General features: G+C 43.8%; 1 protein-coding gene across 2 annotated transcripts in view; it reads left to right on the forward strand.

The window, feature by feature from the left end:
• The window catches only part of GRM4 (glutamate metabotropic receptor 4), a 302,083-nt gene extending 288,600 nt beyond the window's left edge, over positions 1–13,483 (forward strand). For both annotated transcript variants that reach the window (XM_081865368.1, XM_081865369.1), the window contains exon 11: positions 12,614–13,483. In XM_081865368.1, coding sequence (XP_081721494.1) covers positions 12,614–12,663 — 50 coding nt within the window. In that variant the 3' untranslated portion in view covers positions 12,664–13,483. The remainder of the gene's footprint in view (positions 1–12,613) is intronic.
• The last annotated feature ends 8,270 nt before the right edge of the window (positions 13,484–21,753 follow it).

Here is a 21,753-nt window from a genome sequence, read left to right on the forward strand (position 1 = left end):
TTGGCATGTTTCCCTGCTTATGTCGTGTGTAGCATGGCTTACAGGAGATCACATAATCCTGCCAGTACACCTTGAGGTCAAAAACATGTTATGCCAAGCAAACATTTTTAAAAGCATGCTTAGTACTACCATTTTCTCTTTTTCGGGGGGGGGGGACGTAGCCATATACATCTGGATCAGGACTCTGGCATGTGGGAAAGGGGAGCTAATGCAGGCTTCCTCAAACTTGGCCCTCCAGATGTTTTTTTGGCCTACAACTCCCATGATCGCTACCTAGCAGGACCAGTGGTCAGGGATGATGGGAATTGTAGTCTCAAAACATCTGGAGGGCAGAGGTTGAGGAAGCCTGGGCTAATGTTTTCTGCCCTGTGTTCTTTCCCCAGTGAACATTGATAATACCCTGATTGCTATTTCCTCTGGCTGTGCCTTTTCCTGCCAATATCATCTTTGAGAGTAATTAAGCACTCTGGTAGATTTTCAGTGAGAAAACAGCTTAGGAAGCAAACACGTATGGGAAGGAAAGTGTTACAATGCTGCAGTGCTGATCAGGATCAGGCCCCTGCACAGCTGCTTTTTTTCCTATAAAAAGAAAGCATCCAGTGCTATGCATACTTTTAAAAATGCAATGCATAGTTAGATGCTTAAATATGTAAATGTGTACATTAAGATGTGATTGCTCAGTGTAATGTGTAGCTTGACTCTTATAGTTTCAGTATATGTATGCAGCACGTTCTGCCAAACCTAGAACAAAGACAAGAGAAATTGGGCGTATTTCCCCCCCTTAGAAATCTGTTTCCATGGCAACCCTCCCCTTTCTCCCTTGGGATGGGAACCCTTGTGAAATTCAGCAGTGCTTAGAAGAATAGCAAAACCAGCACGGCCTGATGTTCTGAAGTACCAATTACCTGGAACTCCTGTTGCTTTCAATGGAGGCTGCAGAGCTCATTGCCTTTGAAAATGTGTGTGTGTGTGTGTGTACACATTCTTCAACTCTACCCTCTGAAACAGGCATGGGTGCAAATCCTGGAGAAAAACACAACACTCCAAATTATGGAAAATCTAAATGTTATATTTGCACGCTTGGCTTCAGCTTACCGTAGCTGTGGAAAATTGGGCAGCAGTAATATAGTAACGTTGTTGTCTTCTGTGATTGGGTTGCACTTGCAGAGAGGAACTTTTTATAGGGCACAGCTACATGCTGACTTCACCCCTCCCTCACCCACACTCCCAGAAAACCCCCATATATTTGTTTTCCCATATGCTTACATTGGGGCTCTGTTAATGAAAGGAAGGGAAACTCAAAGCAGAACTTCCGTTTTTGGCAGCAGTCCAGGTTCAGCTCTCTCCATAAATGGACACTTGAACCTGTAGCTGAAGTGTAAGCAAAAGAACAAAGTTTTCTTGAGAGCAATTCAATACCCATGCTCCATTGCCAAGTGTCTCAACATGCTCTTCCATTTGAGCCCCTCTCTGTGTTAGCGACAGGGCACTTGCATTTAGAATTTAGCAAAGACAACTGAGCTGTTTTCCTCACAATTGGGTACTTTGTTTGGCTACTTGTGAGCTCAGTTTGGACTCTGTCACACCTTGATGATGTCATTTGCAGCACAGATGGGTCTGATTCTGCCTTTAGCCTCCCTTTGAACTTCCACACTTTCTCCTTACTTGCGCGCACACCTAGCGGTGCAATGGAGAAAGGGAGGTTTTTCAACCCCACCTCATTCTCCCATCCCATTTCTGCCTCTGCAAGAACAGCAATCTAGGTAAGCAGAGTAAGCTGGAGTTAAGAGATTCAGTGATATTTTTTACATTATTACATCTATGTGCTATTTCAATTCATGGTGGTTTTCAATATGACTTTCTTCATACATAAGTCCTGAACACTTGTGTCTTAATATGCATGCAATGCCACCTAGAAAGGGTTAGCAGTTCTTCATTTCAAGGTGCCATTGGGTCACTGGCTTCTAGATTTTGCTAAATGCAACTTTCTGGGAGCTGGGAATTACCTTCCTGCATAACCTTCCTAAATGAGAGCCACACATATTTTTCTGATATTTTATCAGAAAAGCACTTGTAAGGAAATGATCCGTCTTCTTCCATGGCCTTCCCAGTAACAAAAGAAGCTTGCTGAAAATTTATCCATTCTCTGCAGCTTAAAATGAACATAACCTACCACATTATTAATCAGACCCTCCCTATCAAAGGCAGAAGGAAACCTGTCAACATTTTCCCAGGAGAATAGACAGCGCTACAGGCACCACCCCCACCCCAGTGTATATAATAATAGTAGTAGTAGTAGTAGTAATACTACTACTACTACTACTACTACTAATATATTATTTATACCATGCCCATCTGGCTGGGTTTCCCCAGCCACTCTGGGCGGCTCCCAACCGAATGTTAAAAACACAATACAGCATTAAACATTAAAAACTACCCTAAACAGGGCTGCCTTCAGATGTCTTCTAAAAGTCAGATAGTTGTTTATTTCCTTGACATCTGATGGGAGGGCGTTGCACAGGGTGGGCGCCACTACCGAGAAGACCCTCTGCCTGGTTCCCTGTAATTTCACTTCTCACAGTGAGGAAACCACCAGAAGGCCCTTGGCACTGGACCTCAATGTCCAGGCTGAACAATGGGGCTGGAGATTAGGTCCAGTCATGACCGACTCTGGGGTTGCGGCACTCATCTCGCTTTATTGGCCGAGGGAGCCATCGTACAGCTTCCGGGTCATGTGGCTAGCATGACTAAGCAGCTTCTGGCGAACCAGAGCAGCACATGGAAACGCCGTTTATCTTCCTGCCGGAGCGGTACCTATTTATCTACTTGCACTTTGATGTGCTTTCGAACTGCTAGGTTGGCAGGAGCAGGGATCGAGCAATGGGAGCTCACCCCATCGAGGGGATTCGAACCGCCGACCTTCTGATCAGCAAGTCCTAGGCTCTGTGGTTTAACCCACAGTGCCACGTGCGTCCCTCGGGTAAACAGGACCGAGGCCATTTAGGGCCTTAAAGTTCATCACCAACACTTTGAATTGTGCTTGGAAACGTACTGGGAGCCAAAGCAGGTCTCTCAGTGTTAAATGGTCTTGGCAGCCACTCCCAGTTACCAGTCTAGCTGCCACATTCTGGATTAATTGCAGTTTCTGAGTCAGCTTCAAAGGTAGCCCCACATAGAGCGCATTGCAGTAGTCCAAGTGGGATCTTCCATCATATTAATTCATAGTCATGGTTGTGAGTTTATGGTAAAAAAATAATAATACTCCCATCTATTGGAAAACATTCCATTTGTCTTTCTTTTCTTTTCTTTTCTTTCCCCCTGAAAAATTACTGCCAGCACAGATTGTGGACAAAATAGCTGTAGGCTGTGAGCCGTATGAGGTCACAAAAGCTCTTCCAACTCATCCCACTGGTATAGCACATGATGACATATACAAATAAATAACTCATGTGGCCTTGTTCACTGGAGTGTCACTATGGTTTTCTTCCTGCCTCCATACCACAACCAGTAGCTGCATGAATGGCAGAGCTAACTGGAGAATTCTGCTCTTTTATACTGTCTGAATTTCTCATCTTTTCGTATGAAAACAATCTACTGTGAGGCAAAAGGCCTTGGGCACCTCTTGCATGTTTTGTAGACCAGATGCACATCAACAAAGAAGGCAACCCACCCTCCTTTCATATTTGCCTTGCTCTGGGTCCTTAGCATCCTTCTTGCAAAAGCCTCTTTTCCTTTCATCCAGCTGCGATGCTTGTCAGGTGACTGTCGGCATCTGAAGGTTGCAAGAAACATAGTACTAGTGTCCCTGCTGTCTAAAGTTCCTGCTGGGGCATGTTACAGATCTACTCTGCTGCTGCAGACACTGGAGGAAACGGGGTGGTGATGGCCCAGCAGAGGTCTTCCATTTCTCCATCCGTAAAGCTGTGAGCAGTCAGCAGGCAGGAATGTTCACAGGAAACAAAAGGCTCCATGTTAAAAAAAATTCGGAGCTTTTGCTTACAGAGAATCTGAGAAAATGTATTTTCTGGCCTTACTGTCCATGGGCATTGCTTATGCAAGCCCCTACTGTGTGACTCTCTCTATAGTAACCAAACTCTAAAAGGGAGGAGGTTGTCTAGCAGCTTTGTACTGTTTTAATAGCTACATTTCCACTGGCTTAATCCTCAATGTTTGTCCCTCTCTTCTGTCTTCCTCCAGCTTCCCTAACAGTCTGCTAGTGGGTTTCCATTTAATCGGATTATGAGTCACCCATATCAATAAACTTGCCTTTACTATGTACTTTGAGATCTTAAGATGAAAGGTGCTAGGTGCCTGTAAATTGCTGTTGCCGTTACAAAAGCTTCCTGACTTTGGCCTGCTTTAGATGATTTTGTTTGAAGCTCCGTTAGTATATATCTGACCTGCACTGAAAACAACTGGGCATCAGTGTAGACAGATTTGAGGGGACAAGGTTGCCATCCTTCAAACTAAATAAACAAAGGAAATAAGGTAAGGTATCAAATGTGGGAAAGCAAGCAGGGAGGCCTCAGAAGGTGCACAGAAGGCAAATTTACTGCACAACACATTTTGAGTATTAACGTTTTTCCTTAGGGGCGATTCTGGCTGAGGCTCTTAAGCCTCTTAAAGCTGTTCCCTCTTCAAACTGTAACAATCTGAAGAGGTGAAATTTTATCAGCTAGTGATGCTTTTAGAGAGTATGTGAACAGACATCCAACGAATTAGGCATCAAAGTTATAGTAACATTATCGTTACTATGCATGTGGAGTGTGATTCTGTTTTTTCTTTTTCTTTTTTGGTCTTTTTTTTTAAAAAAAAATATTTATTAACATTTTAAAGACTACAAAAGAAAGAAAAAAAGAGTTAAACAATACAATACAATACAATACAAAAATAAAAACACCACACAACGCCAACCCCAAAACATTAAATTAACAAAACCAAACAAACACAATTTAAAACACATCTAATAAGTTCAATATCTTAACTTTCATTTACTTGTTTCAATGACCTCCTCACACCTCCCTTTTTGTATTCCACTTTAATTAACTGTTTCAGCAATTCCTTTCCATCTTCCTCTGTTTTCTGTCCTGTAATTTATCTTAACATATTTTAACCTTATTTTCCCTTTAATACTCTAATAATCTATTTGTACTTAATTCTTTGTAACATTTCTACTAAAGCCATATAGCTCCTTTCCAACATTTTTCTAACACTCATTAATTTTACAATATTTTTATAAATAGTCTTTAAACTTTTTCCAATCTTCTTCCACCGACTCTTCTCCCTGGTCCCAGATTCTGCCAGTCATATCCGCCAATTCCCTATAGTCCATCAACCCGGTGATCTTCTGTCCGATGCTCTTAACTCTTTTCCAAGTCACTTCTGCGAGTCTTCTTGATATTTATACATGAACTTTACTTTGTCTTCCACTGATCTTATTTTCCTTTTCCTTCCTTTGAGGCTAAAGAGTAGATCTCGGGAAAACTCCCACCTAAGTATGATTTTATTCGTTCTCGACAGGGCAACCAAATCTCCGTAGTTAAATCTAAGATCCAAAAGGTATTTCAGGACGTCTTTCAAAATTTCCACTCTTGACTGTTGTTCTTCTAAGTTCCTCTGGTAGTTCCAACAGTCTCTTATTTTGTTCTTCTCTTTTTTCCCTCCTCTTTCAAGTCCGAAGGCCCTCACAGTTTTAATCTCTTCTTGACCCAAGTCCCGGTCCCAAAAGTCATCAAATTCCTTTGTAAAGAAATCTATCAAACTTTCCTTCTCCAGTTCAGGTAGGGCTCTGATCCTCGAAATCTGATTTTATTTAAAGTCAATCATAGCAGGCATCAACTTATGGTCATCAAATTGCATCTGTAAGGCTGGGACTCTCTCTCTCTCCAATTGTGTTACTTTAGGTTCAACGGCAGTAACTTTCTCCCTAGCCTTCTCCGCAGTTTGCCATGTCAAAATAGATTCCTGTGTCAGTTTCTGAATAGTTTCTATATTGGTGTTCACTTTTTGTCCCAAATTGTCAATTTTGGAAGTTACCACATCCACCTTTTTATGAAGTTGTTCCAGTGAGTCACTTATCTTACATAATACAACCACTAAGGCCTCTTCTGTCAACATTCTTAACCGATTCAAGGTCCCCAGAATCTCACAGGTTTTTATCTTGCAGCTGGAAATTCCCCCAGCTCAACTCTTGTGACAGTTTCAAAGGCTTCCTTTAGAGGGAAACAGTTCCTCTAGAGGGAAACAGTTTCTATTTGTATTAGTCCTTTTAAACTCAATTCAAACAATAAAGTTAGTTTCAATTTTCTGTTACTTTTACTCCTTTTTAAACGCAGACGGAGACAATGGAAACAATGTATTCCTCTTATTTAAACTAACTGTCAGTGAACGTTCTAATCACGGTCTGTCCTGTTGGCAGCCTGTTTCCAGGATTGGAGCGATGGTATATTAACTCTGTTCGCTCTCTCCTGCAGGTATACTCAGTCCAAAACTTTCCCCCCTCTTCTCCTGCCACCAAGGGGGGTTTAGTATTTTTTACTGATGGGAATTTAGTCCTTTACAATAGGCTTTCCGAGACTTCAGCTTGCATCCTCATTGCTTCAATCTATTTACAAAAGGGGAAGGTGGACTTCCTGTTTTAGACCTCCCCGTTTCGGCACCAAATTAAGACGTTTAAAAATCCAATTCTCCGCTCTACTCACGGGTAGTTGCTTTAAGATCAAATTGTCCACAGGAAAAAGTCAGCGCTCTCCGGCAACAGCTATGTGGCTTTGCTCCGTGGAAGAAGCAGTCAATTCGAAGCACCGCGCCCCTCACCCCACGTCACTCCGGATCCCCGAAACCGGGTTTCCCCGCGAGTAGGGTAGGCGCAAAAGGTGCCAGCCGAATCCCACGTTCACAGGCTTCACCCGCCTGTGATTTCTAGTGGGTCTCTGCCTTCGCCGTGGTGGCCAGACCCAGATTTCCACGAGGCAAATTCCTCCCAATCAGAGGAATTCAGCCATTACTGGAGGCGCTAACCCGGAAGTTGTGGAGTGTGATTCTGGTATCCTGCAAATGCATCGTTGCACAACTATTGCAAGCTATTAGATGAATCATAACAAAAGCCAATTTAAAAGAAAACTCAGGTTATGCAGTCCTGTAGTAAGGCATGGCTTACTTTTGAGCTAAGGGTGGTCAATGTGTGTTGAGTTTCATGCCATGGAGCAATCTTTGAGGAAAGGTTAAAACATGTGGGGCTTTATAGTTCATAAAAAAATAAAAGATTCAGATGTTTGAAAACAACTTTGACAACTTGTTGAAAAGTGGCATATAAGTTTATAAATGTATCCATGGTGTGATGAAATTGGACATAGAGTATTCTCTCTCTCTCATTTGGAATCATCCAAAGAAATTGGTTGACGATAGACTCAGGACATGCAAAAGAAAGCACCTCTTCATGATATCACACACTTAACTCTTTGTCCCTTTGCCACCAGAGGTGCTGTCAAATTTAAGGGAGCTCTGGGCAAGGTGCCTTGCAGGAGCCGCCTGCCACCTCGGCAACACCCACCCCATGCTGTGTCCATCTGGTTGGCTGATGTCACTGCCACTCTTTTCCCTCTGGGGAAATGCTTGCAATAAAAAATGCAAGTGACTTCAGCCATAGCTCCTTACAGTGTTTTGCTTCTACTGCTGCTAGCACCACCCTCTGGCACTGTTTGGATGCCCCGGGCTGTGGGACTCTGGACTTAGGCCTAATGGAACCACTGAGTGCCACCATGGGAATCTTTCATTTAGGTCAACCAAAGGGGAGATCCAGGATCACATCTCCCAACATTTGTTTTTTAAATTTAAAGGAGTCAGGGGGACAGAAATTAGATTGGGTCACTGTCTTGGGAGAAGGGATTTAACTCTTTCTCTCTCTTCCATTACCTTAATTTAAATCTCTCTTACCTCACCAAAGCTACTATTAGCAACTGTTGGTGGGGGATAGAACATAAATATCCATATTGTGCCAGTCTTTTTTTACTATCTGGGTAGTGGTTTTAAATTGGAGAAGCAGTGGAAGGAAAAGGTCTAAGCCAATACCAGTACAACAGTCCTGATTCATTTCATAAATGCACATAACATTGTTGTTTTTAAGCCAAAAACAACCATGGCAGGAGATCTGATCAAGGATCTCCCACATTGTCTTTAGGTGGCTTTAAAAAGAAATCAGGCAAATTTCTGGCAGATGCCTATTATTGGCTATTAGCAATGGTAGCTAATGGTAGAGATGTGTCAATTTCAGTTTATCTCCCTTTCTCATATTTCCAACCTTCATTTCTTCACGTTTTTGTAAGATTTTTACTAACATATTCCTTTCTATGCACACTTCATCCAGTATATGTATTATTGTGCACCTGAGTTGGTTGGCAAACTGTATTACAAAATTCAGGAAAGCATGAATTGCAAAGGATGGCTGTGTTTCGATTCACATTTTGCCTTTAAATGCAAACTGGACTGAGCTATTCACTTGTCTGTAGCTAAGTGTTGTTTCGTGTTCAGGCAGTGCGCCTCTGAACACCAGATGCTGGAGGGGGGCAAATATCAGGGGATGCTGTTGCTATGCCCTGCTTGTCAGCTTCCCAGAAGCTTCTGGTTAGTCATTGTGGGAAACAAAACACTGGGCTTGATGGATCCTCGATCTGATCCAACAGGGCTCTTTTTACATTCTTAAAACAGAAAGCAATAATCAGGAAGAGAACACATTTGAACTTACGCAGAAGGCCTTCTTGTCAAGTCAAGTAAACACAGCCAGTCTATACAGATGTGGGATTAAAGAGAAGGGCTCCCACGCAGAAATGAACTGCTAGGAGCATCATGCGTAATTAGCATATGCAGACCATGGGGAAAGGGCTCTGCATCCAGAATGGAGCAGATGGCAGAGATTCATGTCATCCTCTCCCCTCCTCTTACCATTTCATGCAGGGAAGAGTAGGAATGAGCTGGTCAGTGGTGTACCGTGGTTTGCGGGCACCCAGGGTGGGGCAGGTGTTGCCTCCCCCCTGGTGGACTGGGAAGCTGGGGTGGAGGTGAATGCCAGGGATCCCTCCCCCCCCCCGGGCACTTTCCTGCCTTTCTTCCTCCTCAGTGGGAACCCCTAGTAATTTAGAATCCTTCTCTTCCACAATTCTTCTAAAACATGCAAGGAACTCACTTGAACAGGAGAGTTTCCCTGCTTTAGAAGTTCAGCCCTCAACATCTTGCAAAGTGATGTGGGGGCTGCAGGAGTGGCAACATAAGCACAGTAGCCTTCTCTCATTCATGTTCCCCAGCAACAGGCATTATTTAGAACAGCAGAACCTATTATGTTGACCAGAAAAGCCAAGTTGTTCCCTGGTAGGCCACTTACTTTTGAAAGGCCCAGGTGGGGGTGGAGGCAAGGTAAAATGCAGACATGCTAACCAATGACTCTGTGGGATGGCTTTTGATGGGTAGGAGAGGATATATTAATTACAATTTATCACTCCAGTCTCCCATGCATGTGGATTAAACAGAATTTTAAAATCCCATCCTTGGAAGCAAAATAGAAGCTTTGGCAGCAAAGTCTCCCTTTCTGAGCAAGTCCAGCTAACAAAGTAAACTGGCTTTTCCATTCCTATGCAGCTTAACCAGGCTTGTAAAGTAGGTTTTGAAATTAGATTGACTTAATCGTCTTGCATTGGTTCACAGCAAAGGCATCAGTAAAAAGTATGCAAGTAAAATACTGATATTTACTATATAACCAGTTTCAGGCACGCAGAAACACATCTGCCCCTGTTGTTGGTTGAAGAAAAGAGCAGAGAGAGAGAGAGAGAGAGAGAGAGAGAGGAAGAAGAAGAAGAAGAAGAAGAAGAAGAAGAAGAAGAAGAAGAAGAAGAAGAAGAATTTATATTTCTCATTTCTTCCTACCACTGAAAACAGGAAATGACATCATACAGAGCTCTCTCTCTACCATAGGAGCCAACTCCTGGGGCAGCGGTCCCTTCAGCCCCCTCAATAAAATATTTGAAGGGGCTGGGGGCCCCCAAAATTGATGGGCATTGCCATTCATATCATGTGTGTGTGCTGCATCATGTAACTGGTTATATGGAGTGAGTCTTACCTGGGGCCCCAATATTTTATTAAAGCTGGCACCCATGCTCTCCACCAATTACATTCCAGTGGTCTGAATCTGGCTGTCTAGAAATTTTCAGATCTGTGGTAGTTGGCCCCTATACTTACTATATCAAAAGTATACATTTGTTGAATTTGACTGCCATCTCCCACGGACTCAGCATCCACAGTTGCCTCTGGGGCTTGGCTGAACATTGGTCAAGCCATGAGTTTTTGTCATTTTCCATTGTCACCACACTCCTCAGTGCTGGGAAGGGTTGGATCTGTTTCTCTGCACTTGGCAGTGTTGCTCACTAGTGCGCAACACAGAGAACGAAGCCATTTCCCAGTCTGCGGTACCTTGTGCTTGCATGTGCTTCATGTTTAGAATGCGACAACTCAGCCCAAATGGAAGCTGGCATGACGGGCTATACAAATGCCAAGGCAGCTTGTGGGAGAATATCAGAGACTGATCACATTGTTAACACCAAGGACAGGAGATGCTATGGAGTTGTCAGCATGGGAAGGAAGGGACATTTTTCACTCTGTCAATGGCAGGTCACGTATCTTTAAATAAACAAGAGAATAAATAATTTACAGAGCTTGATTGCAGGCAGATTGGCTATGAAAACACTGTGGCTAACAAATAGCGCTGTCAGCTCTGATTTCTTATGGCCCATCTAATCGTTATCTGAGGATAACAGTGCCTGAAATCTTCAATAAGGTTCATTTGTCAGGGAGGCATCATCACAGGTGGAGAAAAAGCAGCACCATTCAGCTTGTGCTGCCTGCATTAGCCTTGTCAGACAGGGGGCTGGGGAGATCCCAGGAATACTGCATAGATGGTGCACAGTTAGAAATTAAATACTGGTACCCCTCTACCAGTTAGCAATATGGGGAGTGACAGGAGTCCACCGCTGCAGAGCTAGTAAGAGAAAGGGAAATTGGCTTGTGTATGTGGCTGCAGAATTTAAAAAACCCCAGGAAATTCTAGTCTGCTTTTTAAAACTCGGTTTGAGTTTGCATCTATATTTGACTTGCCTAGACCATGTGACAACATAAGACCTTCCCCACTGGATCAGACCAAAGGTCCGACTAATTCAGTAGTCTGCTTCTCAGAGCCACAAACTATATGTCTGCATAAGAAACATCTCTCAGATCCCCACCTCCTTTAGTTGTTCTTTTTCTAACACACACACACACACACACACACACACACACACACACACTCCAGCCTTTTCTCATAGGGAAGATGCTCCAACATCCTCATCAATTTGGTCAACCTTTTCTGTACCTTCCCAGCTCAGATTTGAGACTGGATGAGTGGAACTGCACACTGTATCCCAAATGGGGATGCACCAAAGTTTTTAACATCAGTATTACAATACTGGCCTTTAGTTTTCACATTAGCACCGGAAATCACCACCACCACCACCTTCATCATTATTTGCAAAGCACACCAGGCAGGTAAGGAGACAGCAGCAATATCTAGTGTTTGGGTGATTCAGCATTGTACTCTTTCAAAATAAAACCCTCTGTCTCTGTTCCTTGTAAACTTTGAGAAGACTCCTTGCTAGTGTGGCTACATGTGAAATCTATCACAAGACTGAAGCTGCTCCACCCATCCATTTTAAGCCTTCTGGTACTCAAAATGTGACTAATTTCCACCCTTCTTTATCTGGAGTAATATGAGGAGGATCAGGGGACCGGCTCTCCTGTTCTAATGTCCATAAGGGAGGTTAATCTGTTATCTTGCAAAAGTCAGCTTCCTGTCTGGAAGTGGGTATTTAATTAAGAGCAACTCATCACAGACTCCAGTGCCTGAAGTAAAACCAGGGAAATTATTTCTTTTTCTTTTCTCCCTTCTTTTATCTTTTGCAGTTTAATGCGTATTACACCCCAGGGGAGAAGTAAATTGCTCAGTGCAAGCCCTATTCTCCAAACACTGCTGCTCACACGAATCTTATATTGCCTTTGCTCAGCTCTATCAATCCCTCTGATTCTCACCCAATAGGTGGGGTTGAGCTGTGAAAAATTCTCCCCAGGACTAAGCCAGGCTCCACAACATTAGGGTTTGGGGATTTATTTATTTATTGGATTGGACTTTTCTTATCTCCACCAATACAGAGGAAGGCTGTTCAACCCAAGATGAGCTGGTCTCTTTAAGAGATTTGTGGGTTCTTTGCCAAAAATGGTCTAAAAGCCAGGCTGGGACCATTAAGTCGGACCTCTGTGAAGACGGGGAAGGAATAGTGACCTGAAGGTTAAAGAATGTCCATATTTGACTGAGTCTAAGCAGCTGCTCTTGCTTTGTGCTGTGTTTAGGGTTCAACCATTAAAAGGCAGAGACAGCCCAAGTTCACCTCTTTGGTACCTCCAGTTTTGACAATGAGAGGCACAGAACATAGCACCTTCCAGGTCTAGTGTGAAGGTTAAGCGCAAGGTTCCATATTTGGGGGGGGGGAGGAGAAAATTCATGAATGATGCTTCATGTGTGGCTTTTCTCGCCTTCCAGCTCTGGCTACCAAACAGACTTACGTCAGCTATAGCAACCACGCAATTTAAAACCAGCCAGTGGCAACTGGCCATGGGAAAAGGGCTGCTGAAGAGGAGGAACAAGAAAGTGGAGTTGAGCCCCTCAGCACAGATGATGTCATGGTGGTGGAGAGGGTGCAAGAAAAATGTGATTCCAAGAACTCATCAAGGGTGCCTGTTTCTGATAACTGGGCTGCTGGAGGCAGCTATTTTGGAAGATGGCCACCAACAGTAGAGGGAAGAATCAATCAACACACCCCACGTGAAATACTTGCCTTCCATTGGAGGGAGAGGCCAATGGGGTTGAACAACACACCAGGTGGAAAGAAGGTGACAGACCTTTAGCAACTTTTTGGGTTTGTTTTTTTTAATTCCTGTATCTTGGCAAAAGAAAGAAAAAATCCCTTTTATTCTTCCCCCCTTCAAAATAGTGAGATGGTTTGTGGTTGTGAAGAGTCTTTCGTTCTCTTTCATTTTTTTCTTTTCTTTTTTCCTTTTCCATTCCTGTCTTCTGACCTCTTCACTCTTTTCCCACCTTGCTTTCCCTTCCGTCTTCCCTCTCTCCTCCTTATCAAATTCTGTGTTGCAAAAATAATAAAAATTCCTTGAAAAAAAAGCAACAACCATCAACAACAACAACAAAAGTGAAAACAAAACCTAGACTGTGTTCAAAGTGCTGATTTCTATAGGTGGTAAATTAATGTATGTGATGATCATATGGATTGAAATATGTCTGCTTTAATGTACTGACCGATCAAAAAAAGATAAAAAACACAAAAAAATTCAAAAGTTCAGTGCCTGGATGTTTATGAATTATTCGATGACGATGTGTAGAGCATGATCATTTTTATACCAGAATATTTCTAATAAAAACCATGGTTTTGCACTCAGGAGTTGCATTTCCTTGCTTAATGTTGGTCTGTGTGTGGCTCTGTAGGTCTAAGGAAGTGTTGCTTTACAAAAGTAAATTACAGGGTCATTCATAACATAATACAATATCTATAATCACCTTTGACACAATCATCTCAAGGAGATGTACACTATAATCCTGAATATAGCACCCTCCTTTCCTCTAAATGGAACAGGTGAGTGTTATGACACTGTCAGAGTTGGATGCAGCAACTATCTGTTTTGGATGTTCCAAGTGGAGATTTTTTCACAAGACCGACAGGAGCATATGGACTAGAACCAAGGTATGAGTTTAGTTCCATTTAGTTCAGTCAGTGGAATGTGGATTGGGGGGGGATGCTTTCGTTGGGATATCTTGATTCTGTAAAGTGACCAGCTAACTATCCTCAACTTCAAAAATTTAATGAGTCTAGATGCAATGGTTGACACTGATAGTCTGTGTATCTGCAGTACAGTATTTTCAAACCTGGTACCAAATTTTCACATAAACATGCATTCTCACATAGTAGAAATGTTGCCTTTTCAATTCAGCTTTGGTCAGTCAGGCTTCAATCCAGTAGGGGGTCCCAACCCACCTGTGAGTTAGACAAATGTTCTTTGGGAAAGACTATCCCAAACTTCATTAAGTAGAAAATGCACACAGATTGCCCACTACAGTGTTAAGTTAAATTCACCCTCGGTGTAATTCTCAGCAGTGGTCAATGCAAAGTTCAGCTAGAAAAATCAAAGGGAAAACCTTTTCAAAACACAAGCTATTACTAAACAATGTCTCTGAGAACAAGAAGTGCTCTGAAATGTGAACTTTATGGGTCAAATACTATGGATCATTGTACTGTAGTTTGGAAAACAGAGCTCTAAGGTTCATATTCAAACAAGGCCCATGGAAACTCCAGTGCACATATGGAGTTTCTATATAAACAAGGCCTTCCCATTCACTCTAATGTGGATGGTAGGTTGGTGCCCATCAGTTTCAAGGCCCTAGAGAGCTCGGGAGACATGGCTCCCCATCTGATTGCCAGGTTGTACGGTCCTAGTGATGTTACTCTCCTTGTTTCTCAACCACACCATCTTGTCCTTTGCTGGGTTGCCTGTCACATCTCTTTCCAGTGGCTGACGCTCGAGGTCACCCTTGTACACAATGGCTTTGCCACCAGGACGCAAGGTTTTGTAGCGATAACAAGCACTGTCAGCCCCTGCCCCCCCAAATGGGCAGGTGTTTTGAAAGGTTCTTTTCAGGTGCCCCTGTTTACAGCCAGTACCTCTTGTTACCGTTTCAAAAGGGTACATGTGTGCGTTCCCTAGGTGGGAGTGGAGAGAAAAGATTTTCTCTCTGAGTCAGGTTTATTAGCATTTTAATTATGTTCTCGCCCCAGGTGGTCTTTTTGTCTCCTGGATGACTGTACACAAAGGTGCAACATAACAGCTTCCTGTTTGCAAGGTATATATATAGCTGGGGCACTGCAACATGTCCGGCACAGTTTCTTGTTCTCACTTGTTCTTTTCTTTTCTTTTTCAAACACAGTCTGCCCTTTCATTCTGCAAGCATTTCAGAATCCTCTTACCTCAGCAAGGGCTTCCCAGCCCAATGGGAGACTCTCAGCAGTGACTGAGATCCATCTTTCCCCCACCCGCTCAGTTGGTCTCAGCAGCACCCACTGTGCAGTTTATATTGCTGCAAAACAGTGGAAGACGTCTCAGCACAGTCCACAGGAGGGGGTGCACACAGAAGGGGGTCCCATGTTTCTAGCATAACACACAGTCAAGAGAGTCTAGTTGCTTATGTATCAAGAGTGGCAATGGAGATAGGGTGCCTGCATGTACATGTTCTGGGGGCCCACGGTGGAAGGAAATCACTGCAGGACAAACTGTACCAATGGTAGAGACCCACTGCTCTTTGCAGAAAATTATCAGATGGCTATATCACATTCTTCTCTCCAGCTCAGTACATGAAGATGTGCACATGTGCACAAGTGCTCTCACACATAGGCTGCCTTTTGCAAGTTTGCTTCAGATTTAAATGAGTTACATTCCTCCATTAATTCACTCTTTCCCATATGCATACAATTCAGTGTACCTATGGCACTCAGGGGAGGGGTATGGGGGTGTTAGGGGAGGGGTAGTACGTCTGGGGTGGGACACATTGTGCTCCTTCTAGGGTAGTCTGTCCACTTTTGGTCCCCATTCTGCACTCAGCTCTCACCTGTGGCTCCTAGAAGCTGTCAGCATGGGGCAGCAGTCACACACCGGGAGTGACTTTGGCTGGCGGGTTAAATCAGGTGAGGGTAGCCAATGGGTCTCAAACCTTCAGTGAGTTAGAGACTTCCCCTACAAGCTAATACAGGTTCCATCAGATTGAGAGGATGAGACCAATAGTGGGTCCAATGGTCAAGAAGGCAGTTTCTGCAGTGGGAAGTGAGGTGTGAATGGGGTTTGTCAACCTGGGAAGGTAACACATGTAGGAGAAGGAAAAGTCTGAACCTAAACCAGGCTTCCTCAACCTCTGCCCTCCAGATGTTTTGAGACTACAATTCCCATCATCCCTGACCACTGGTCCTGCTAGTTAGGGATCATGGGAGTTGTAGGCCAAAAACATCTGGAGGGCCAAGTTTGAGGAAGCCTGCCCTAAACCTCTGCTGCCTTGCTGGACGTATTCAGGAAAATAAAAGGTTAAAGAGTAAACCCAACACAAATCTGGAGTGGAGACCCTAAGATGGCTGAATGGTGTCGTGTACATCTCCTTCCAGCAACCCCTGCAACCCAGTTAGTGCCAAATGTATTGCTCTGTTTTCCTTTGGACCACATCAACAAGACCAAGATGGGCACCTTGTCATCTGGGCAGCCCAGAACCTCCATACACACTGACCAGGTTTTTGCCCCAGAGAGGTCCCTTTGGTGCTGCTAACACAGTGGTTTGACATGGAGGCACACTCCATTGTCTCTTGAGACAGAATGATGCCAGCAATAGCTCTCCATAGTCCCATTTCCATACACTTATAATGCATCAATCCTAAACTTGTCTACTGAAAAGCAAGCCCCATTGAATTAAATGGGGCTTACACCAAGGCCAGTAGGTTCCGGATCAGAGACTAAGAGTCCCTTAAGGATAATAAGATGCTCTCTAATTTCTACAATAATTACTCATTATTGTTTTTTAATTGCGAATAAGCCAGTTGAAATAGAGAGGAGCTTTTGGGCTGTATTTCTGCAGCAGAAAATTGGGTATTACTGCTGCACAAACCATGAGGGACCGTAGCCACTGGCAAGGGTTGGAGCTAGCAAAGGAAGTCACAAAACGAGATTAGAGTCAGGGGGCATTAATGGAAATGCCAGGTCCAATTGGACCCTGATGGCACAAAGCTTGACATCAGTCCCAAAGGAGGGTTCTCACTGCAGCAGAACTGCCAAGGCCTCATAGACTTCCAATAAAGCAGCACAAAAGTCAACCTTCACTGATATGGATAAACTTGCTGGAAGCATGCCAAAGGCTGGCTGAGAATGACTGGAATTTGATGTGCTGAGGAAACTAAGCTTTCTCCGTCCTGTACTAACAGGAAAGATGTCATTTGAATGAGAGAGCCTTGAAGAGCTGGCTCTCTGGAAGAAATAAACCCAAGACTCAAAAGTCAGGTATTCAAGAACCTTATAGGAGACAGTGACCTAGGAAAGAACAATAAATATTTTGGGTTGCTTAAGTTATGCATAAGAGTCATATGGATGGCAGGAGGCCAGCTTAGCTGGCAGATCAGGCAAAAGGACATCTCTGTTCTTTTCAGCACACACATACTAACATAAGAAGTTTATGGATTGCTCAGTTACACCTTGCTTGAGTAAGTGCCATTGAAGAGTCTCCATTGTGTGTGCCGGGCACTGTCTAGCTGTGGAATGATGTGAGCTGATGCACGCAGCACTCTGAGGTGGTCTCAACTGGCAAGCATCAGAAAGTCTGCTTCAAGATTTCCCTTGAGTTAGCAAGGCTCTTTTGTCGCATGGGGAATATAATTTATTTAAAGATGATTACCATTATGCATATCATACATGCTGCTCAGTTTGTTTTTGTTTAGGCATGCTTGTTTTGAGGGAAGCCTCGGGCTTGTGCCTCTTTGGGCAGGGACACCATATGGGAGACAGCAACTAGCAGCCACCAAGTGGAAGACTGAAGATGAGAACTGTGGATGGTGATCAAAGACTCTGTGGGCTACCACTGTCATTCCCTTCAGCTGACGTTGCCAGCTCTTCTATGTTCTTTCAGGCCCCAACAAATGCTACCACATTTGTTTTTATTGATTGATTTAATATGTTTTATATGTTGCTCAATTCTAAAAACAAAACAGAAACCAACCATCAAAGCAGTTAACAAAAAGAATAAAATTAGCCGAGAAAACAGTTAAAAGCAGCTATTGAAAACATTAAAATAATCATTAAAATCAGCAAAAACCTAAACACAGATTAAAACACATGTAAACAAAAGCAAACATTCCACATTCTACATATTTCTTTGTGTAGAAAATGCAGCACTGCACCTCTGTATGTGCTCACCAAAATACTGATTTTGGCTTAAAAGCAGGGGGAAAGATCCAGCAATTAACGTTCAGAGAAATGCATGAACAAATACTGTACTCTGGTCTGAAAAATTGGACCTTATAATTATTTATTAATCATTTGTTGATGCCTTTACTTTTTATATTTTGACTACTTGAGACTGAAGCATCTCAACTGGACTGCCCCAGGGATGTTGGAGTTGTTTATTACTATTTATTTGATTTCATAAAATTTATATACCGCTTGATTGTAAAAACAAAAACAAAAAAACTCAAATACATTGCCCTATATGGTGTATGTTGTATATGAGAGAGGAATGCAAAGCCTGCCCCTGACAAATTTTATAAGCCAGAACTGAAACTTGCAGAGAGATTGAGTTGCCAATAGTTCAGGACAATACAGTGGAGTCAGCTTTATTCCATGATTTCCCCACTGGGCCATCTCAGCATCATCTCCTGTGGCCTCCTTGCCAGTTGCTACTTGTCCTTGCCCTGCCACCCGGATAGGGCTGACTGTGTCGCAGGTTGTCTCAAGAGAGCAGCATCACTCATCGTTTTTGCCCTTGAACACATGTACCCAAATGTCTTTCTCTGCTTGTTCTCACACTGCCCCCCATATAACCCCCATGCTTTTTGCTGTGTTTGCTCCCATGGAAGCCTTTGCTTCTGTTTCTATGGCTGCCACTCTCTAGGGGACCATTTCAGGGAAAGGGGCACTGCTTATTCTCTTGGTTTACAGTTTTATAATAAGCTACACATTGCCAGGGAGGGGGGGGGAATAGCAAAGAGCCAAGAACGCAGACTGAGCTGCCTCTAGGGATGGGAGGTGAGAAGCAGCCTTGTGCGGCAGTCTTGCGAAGGACCAGGCCCCCTGATGGGAGGGCTCAGAAGAAAGCAAGAGGTGTGTCAGCAATACTCCGAGAAGAGGTAATTACTTCAGGTATCTTAAGGGAGACGGTGGCCTAGGAAAGAACATTAAATATTGCTGGCTGGCTAAATTATGCATAAGAGTGCTGAAGCTGTGTGCACTTGTTATGTGACTGATGGCAACAAATGGGCAGCCTGGGCAGTCCTTTTTTGTGGTGGGTCTACGATGGCCAAACACTCAAGCTGCTGTTTCTTCCATTGGATATTCACTTCATCAAGGGGGAGATAGAGAGGAACAGGAGCTGGCAAAGGTGGTGGGTGTTGCTGGTGAAACAGCAGTGCTGGAATGATTGAGTCGGCCCACCAAAGCTTCAAAGCTGAAAGGCACTGCACAGCAACGGCGTGGCTTTGTTACCTGCAGTGTTCCAACTTTTCAAGAAAACCTATTGTGTTTTGTGCTGTTGCAGAATGGGGAATCTTTTGTAAAAGGAATGGGGACACACCACAGAGAGGCCAAAAAGAGGGAAACCACAAGATGGGGTGCAAAGGTGGGTGAGTGTAGCAGGGGGGAAGAGAAAGCATTTGGGATAGTTGACTGAAGAGACATGAGGGCAAAATCAACCTGTTCCTAAGGATTGCAATATTGTCCAGTACCTATCCCCCCACCACACCAATTTTGATTGGCTGTTTCTACATTTTCAGGGGCAATTCTGGGGGGAGGGGGAGATAAGCAACCCCAGACAAGTAGCTTGCCCCCACCCCATTGCTGAACCAGACTTACATGATGGAAAGACACTCTTCATGTATTTCGGTATTATCATCTATATATGTTGATGGCAAAACTGAAGCTTGGGAGCTGCACATGGCACTTGGAGAGTTTGACTGTGACTCTTGAGCCAAACACAGGTGTCCATAAAGTTTGCAGCTCCTGGAAACTCTTGTACTAATTGACTGGGCTGTTCTAGTCCTCGACAGTCATTTTGGCTGCAAACGCCTCCAGAGCTAAAGCTGAATCATTTGGCATGGAGAAAGCAGCAAAATCAAGAACAAATAACTGAAGTGGCATGTGCAGCATACAGGAGAGAGAAGGAGATGGCTGCTGAAGGTAGCATGGAAAGATGGAGAGAGTTGCTGACTTCCAAAGTCTAATTTATTTATTATATTCCTGGTATTTTTTCCTGCCCTTCATGGTAAGGTCACAGGGTGGCCAACACAGATTAAAAACACAATCAATTGTGATATTGCACTGAGATGCTTCATTGGAAATGATTGAATAATTAACAGCAAACACAAAAAGATAAGCAATAAAAATCAGACAACAACATAAAACGCATAGCTACTAAAACTTAAATTTGCAGGACAGAAAAACTGTAAATTTATACTTCTCTTCCACAGGCCAAGGTGAACAGGTAAGTCACAAGCAACTGGTGGAAACTGTAATTTCCATTAGTCGGGAAAACCAAGAGGCTGTAGTGCTTGCCTCTCAGGAAAAATGTGGTGGCAAGGGGAGACCAACTTAGCCCTCAATATTAGCCAACTAAGGAGCAATTGCAGGAATATTGCTTCACCATTTCCTGGCAGAAAAAAATATAACTTGGTTCCATCTCATCTGGGATTGCAGGAAGGGCACTCTGGCCCCCTCCATCCACTGAAGGAAGTAGGAACACCAACTGATATTCAAGCATATAGACCAGCAAGGGAAGATCAACTTGGCCCAAGCCAGACCTAAATGCTCGCTGATAGCTTAACCCTTCATTCTGGCCTTGGAAGAGCTGGTTTCCTTTCCTCTGCCTTTTCTTTTGCCTTTGTGTCTTTGTCCTTTTGCATTTGCAAGTCTGATTTCGGAGCCTGTGTTTCATTTTCAAAAGCAAAATAAAATTGTGAGAGCTACCTTGGGAGGCAATCATTGCCTGAGAAGCAAGATAAAAATATACAATAAATAAATAAAAGCTTCCTAAGTATGCATCTGTCTGCATATCTATTCATTCAGGAAACCTGAAAATGCAGGGTGTGGGGAAGAGTCCTCTGTGCATACAGTGGTGTGTGTGCTGGTCTTTTCAGAGTACAATGATCACATGTAATGATGGGGATGGAGACTGCCACTGGGGTGCTACTTCTTTCATTGTACACAGGTTAAAATGTGTGAGGAAGACTTGTGTGTCTATGCATTTGGACTAGACGTGTGGGTAAATTATGTGTGCATGTGTCAGGGGTTCAGGGAGAGAGACGCAGAGTGAGGGGGAAGGATTCCAGACTGACGAGGAAGAGGATGACAATGACCCAAGATTGTCCATGAGTCCGTCCAGTGAATCGGAGGACTCCCAAAAGGGAGTCCCTCTGGTCAAGCCAAGGGGAGCTAGAGGGGGAAGCAGTCAGGAGCAGGGAAAGGAAGGGGGAACCCCCAGTGGGAGTTGGAGAGCGAGACCGGCTGCTCCGCTGGAACGGAGTGAGGGGGGAGGAGTGACCAGTGTGTCAGAAGGAGCAGAACAGGAAGCAGAGAGGGGAAGGAGATCAGGGCAAAACGTGCTGCCGGAAGGGGAGGAAAGTAGTATTGAGGGCAATGTAACTGTCGAAAGGAAGGTCAAGAGCAAAGTAAGCGCGCCAAGTTCAAAATGGGAGGCGCGCGGAAATGAAGAGAGTCCTGGGGAGGAGCCTGGTCCCAAAGCCCGAAGGAGGGGGGAGGAGGCGGCAGAGGATTCAACCTCGGGAGAGTCCCGAAGGGAGAGAACACAGGGGGGCAGAAAGACCCTGCGGAAAAGGAAAGAGAGAAAGAGGTGGACCAGTACAAGCCTCTTAAACTGGTGTC

The sequence above is a fragment of the Podarcis erhardii genome, assembly GCF_964252035.2.
Source record: "Podarcis erhardii genome assembly, chromosome: 6".
NCBI lineage: Eukaryota > Metazoa > Chordata > Lepidosauria > Squamata > Lacertidae > Podarcis > Podarcis erhardii.